Raw genomic sequence first — 2,500 nt, 5'->3', positions numbered from 1 at the left:
ACATCATCTCATCCAGTTATTCATCATCAGTAACTACATGACTATCGTCACCATCATCATCATCATTACAAGTAATACTGCGCCAAAACTTACGCTAATGCTGAGTGTTTTGTTTTTTCTACATGTATTTATTATGTTATTAAACCATAACTTGTGCAATATTTCATACTGTTTTTGGGGTTTATGAGTTATTAGGTTTATCTGATAAAGGAAACATTATTGTTAGGTAAAGGAAACCTTAATATTAGGTAAAGGAAACTATATTGTTATGTTAAGTAAACATTAATGTTACGTATGTGTACATGTAATATGCACACCAAACATTCGCGAATTTTCAACATTCGCGAGGGTCTCGATCCTCTGACCCTCGCGAATGAGGGCCTACTGCATATATATATATATATATATATATATATATATATATATATATATATATATATATATATATATATATATGTATATATGTATATACATATATATATATACATATATATGTTGAACCTTTATTTATTATAATTAAAAGCAGGTATAAAGATAGCAAGAACCTCAGGTAGCAAAGTGGGACATTTGGTAACGCGTAATTATAATAACCATACGAATGAAAATAGTATTGTCTATAAAATACCTTGTAAAAATTGCCCATCCTCATATTTTGGGGAAACAGGTCGTGGACTAGAAAAAAAGATTATATGAACACAAAAATGATGTAAGAACCCACAGGCTTTCTAATTCTATAGTAAGACACATAGATACATATGACCACCTTCCGAACTGGGACAATACAATTGTAATAAATAAAGGTTCAACAAAGAAATTAAGAAAAACAATAGAAGCAGCCTATATTGATACTAATAATAACATCAACCATAGAGATGGTTTTATATGCTTAGCAAGAGCTACAAGTTTATTGATAGTGGATGAAAACAAACAGACAAATGTTCCGAGCACGACGACCTTTCCCAGGCACCCTGTGAGGTGACGTGTATGTGTATAAAATGTCCATGTTATACTTTTGTGTTATGCTTTGTGATCAAGACCCTAAGGGTCGAAACGTTAAGGCAGTAATTCTTCCATTATTTCTCGTATATTTTCTCCACCTTCAGTTACATTTGTCATAGTTTAAATCAATATATATATATATATAATATATATATATATATATATATATATATATATATATATATATACTGAAGAGGATCACGAGCCTGATACTCATGTCTGCAGGTTCAGTGGAGGTGTCTGTCAGGTGCATAATTTTCCTCGGAGAATTAGCTGCTTGCTTGTTGAGTGGCGGTTTGATCAGTTTGCAACCCTACCGTACTTCTTGATGTTTAATTTCAGCTGATCTTTGAACCTCTTCTTCTGTACACTACTCGCAGGGTTCCATATCTCAATTCACTCAGTGTGTGCTTGTTTGTTTGTTTGTGTGTGTGTGTGTGTGTGTGTGTGTGTGTGTGTGTGTGTGTGTGTGTGTGTGTGTGTGTGTGTGTGTGTGTGTGTTCCTTCGTATATATCTCCATACGCATGACTAAATTCTTCTAAGACGTAATATGTTATGAAAGTGCAAAACGACGAAATCCAGTATTCTCAAGCATCGATATTATGCAGAAGTCCATGTAACACTGGAAGAAGAAAATAGAAATTCGATTAAAGTAGTGCAGTTATTAGTATCACAAAGACGTGGTGTCTTTTCCAATCCTATAGCAAGCATATCTTTAGATTTCTGGGTTTTTGACCGCAAGATGAACATGCAGTCAATATACTAAGAATGGGAGTTTTGGGGGGAATATGTACGGTCATGTTAGTGAGTATATAGAAGAAAGGATTTTTTTTTTTTTTCTTTTGGAAGAGTAATGGGAGGAATATAAATGAAATGGTATTAGAGATCTCAATGCCAGAGTAGGAAATTAGCCAAAAGATGGAGTAGTATGGAGGTACAGGGTGTCAGGTGAGAACGACAGTAGAGTTAAGATTACAGGAATGTGTTTAGAAAGGAAGTTAATGAAACCAACCACAGTGTTGAAGAAAAGAGACAAAAACAATTATATGTGGAAAGGGCGGGAAAAGGGAGGGTGGCTGTGAGGACATCAATGAACGATGAGGTAATACCCAAAGAGAGGATTAGAAGAATTATGGGTATTAATGCTTTCAGGGAAATAGGGTAGGATGTCAGATTATTGTCTGGTACAAAAGAAATTGAAAGTAGAGGAAAATAAGAGGAGGAACAGAAAGGAGGTAGAGAAGTGTTGATATTGAGCAAAAAGGAAAAAGAGGAAGAGTACGCAAAGAAATATGGGAGGTAGTGAAATATATGTTTCAAGGAGGTAGGTAGAGTTGGTGAGATGAGGAGGATGAGAGGGAATAGAAAGATAGGTAGCGTATGGTGTGAAGAAGTAGAAGCGGTAGTGGAAGGAAAGAAACAGGTTTAGTAATTATAGTGGATTGGCCAGTAGAGTTGTTTAATGTGTGTCTAAGGAATGGAAATGTGCCAGAGGACTGG

At 35.0% G+C, this 2,500-nt stretch overlaps 2 protein-coding genes across 3 annotated transcripts in view; one reads left to right on the top strand and one right to left on the bottom strand.

Annotated features, from left to right (window-relative positions):
* The window catches only part of LOC143020273 (low-density lipoprotein receptor-related protein 4-like), a 297,790-nt gene that overhangs the window by 63,397 nt on the left and 231,893 nt on the right, over positions 1-2,500 (top strand). The window lies entirely within an intron of this gene.
* Positions 1,403-2,500, bottom strand: part of LOC143020274 (uncharacterized) — a 15,582-nt gene continuing 14,484 nt past the window's right edge. Inside the window, exon 6 of the mRNA XM_076176506.1 lies at positions 1,403-1,622. Within this exon, the coding sequence (XP_076032621.1) occupies positions 1,554-1,622 (69 nt within the window). The 3' untranslated portion in view covers positions 1,403-1,553. The remainder of the gene's footprint in view (positions 1,623-2,500) is intronic.

The sequence above is a fragment of the Oratosquilla oratoria genome, chromosome 39 (assembly GCF_046742065.1).
Source record: "Oratosquilla oratoria isolate Oo_2021 chromosome 39, ASM4674206v1, whole genome shotgun sequence".
Taxonomy (NCBI): Eukaryota; Metazoa; Arthropoda; class Malacostraca; order Stomatopoda; family Squillidae; genus Oratosquilla; species Oratosquilla oratoria.
This window is presented reverse-complemented; position numbering and strand designations above follow the sequence as displayed.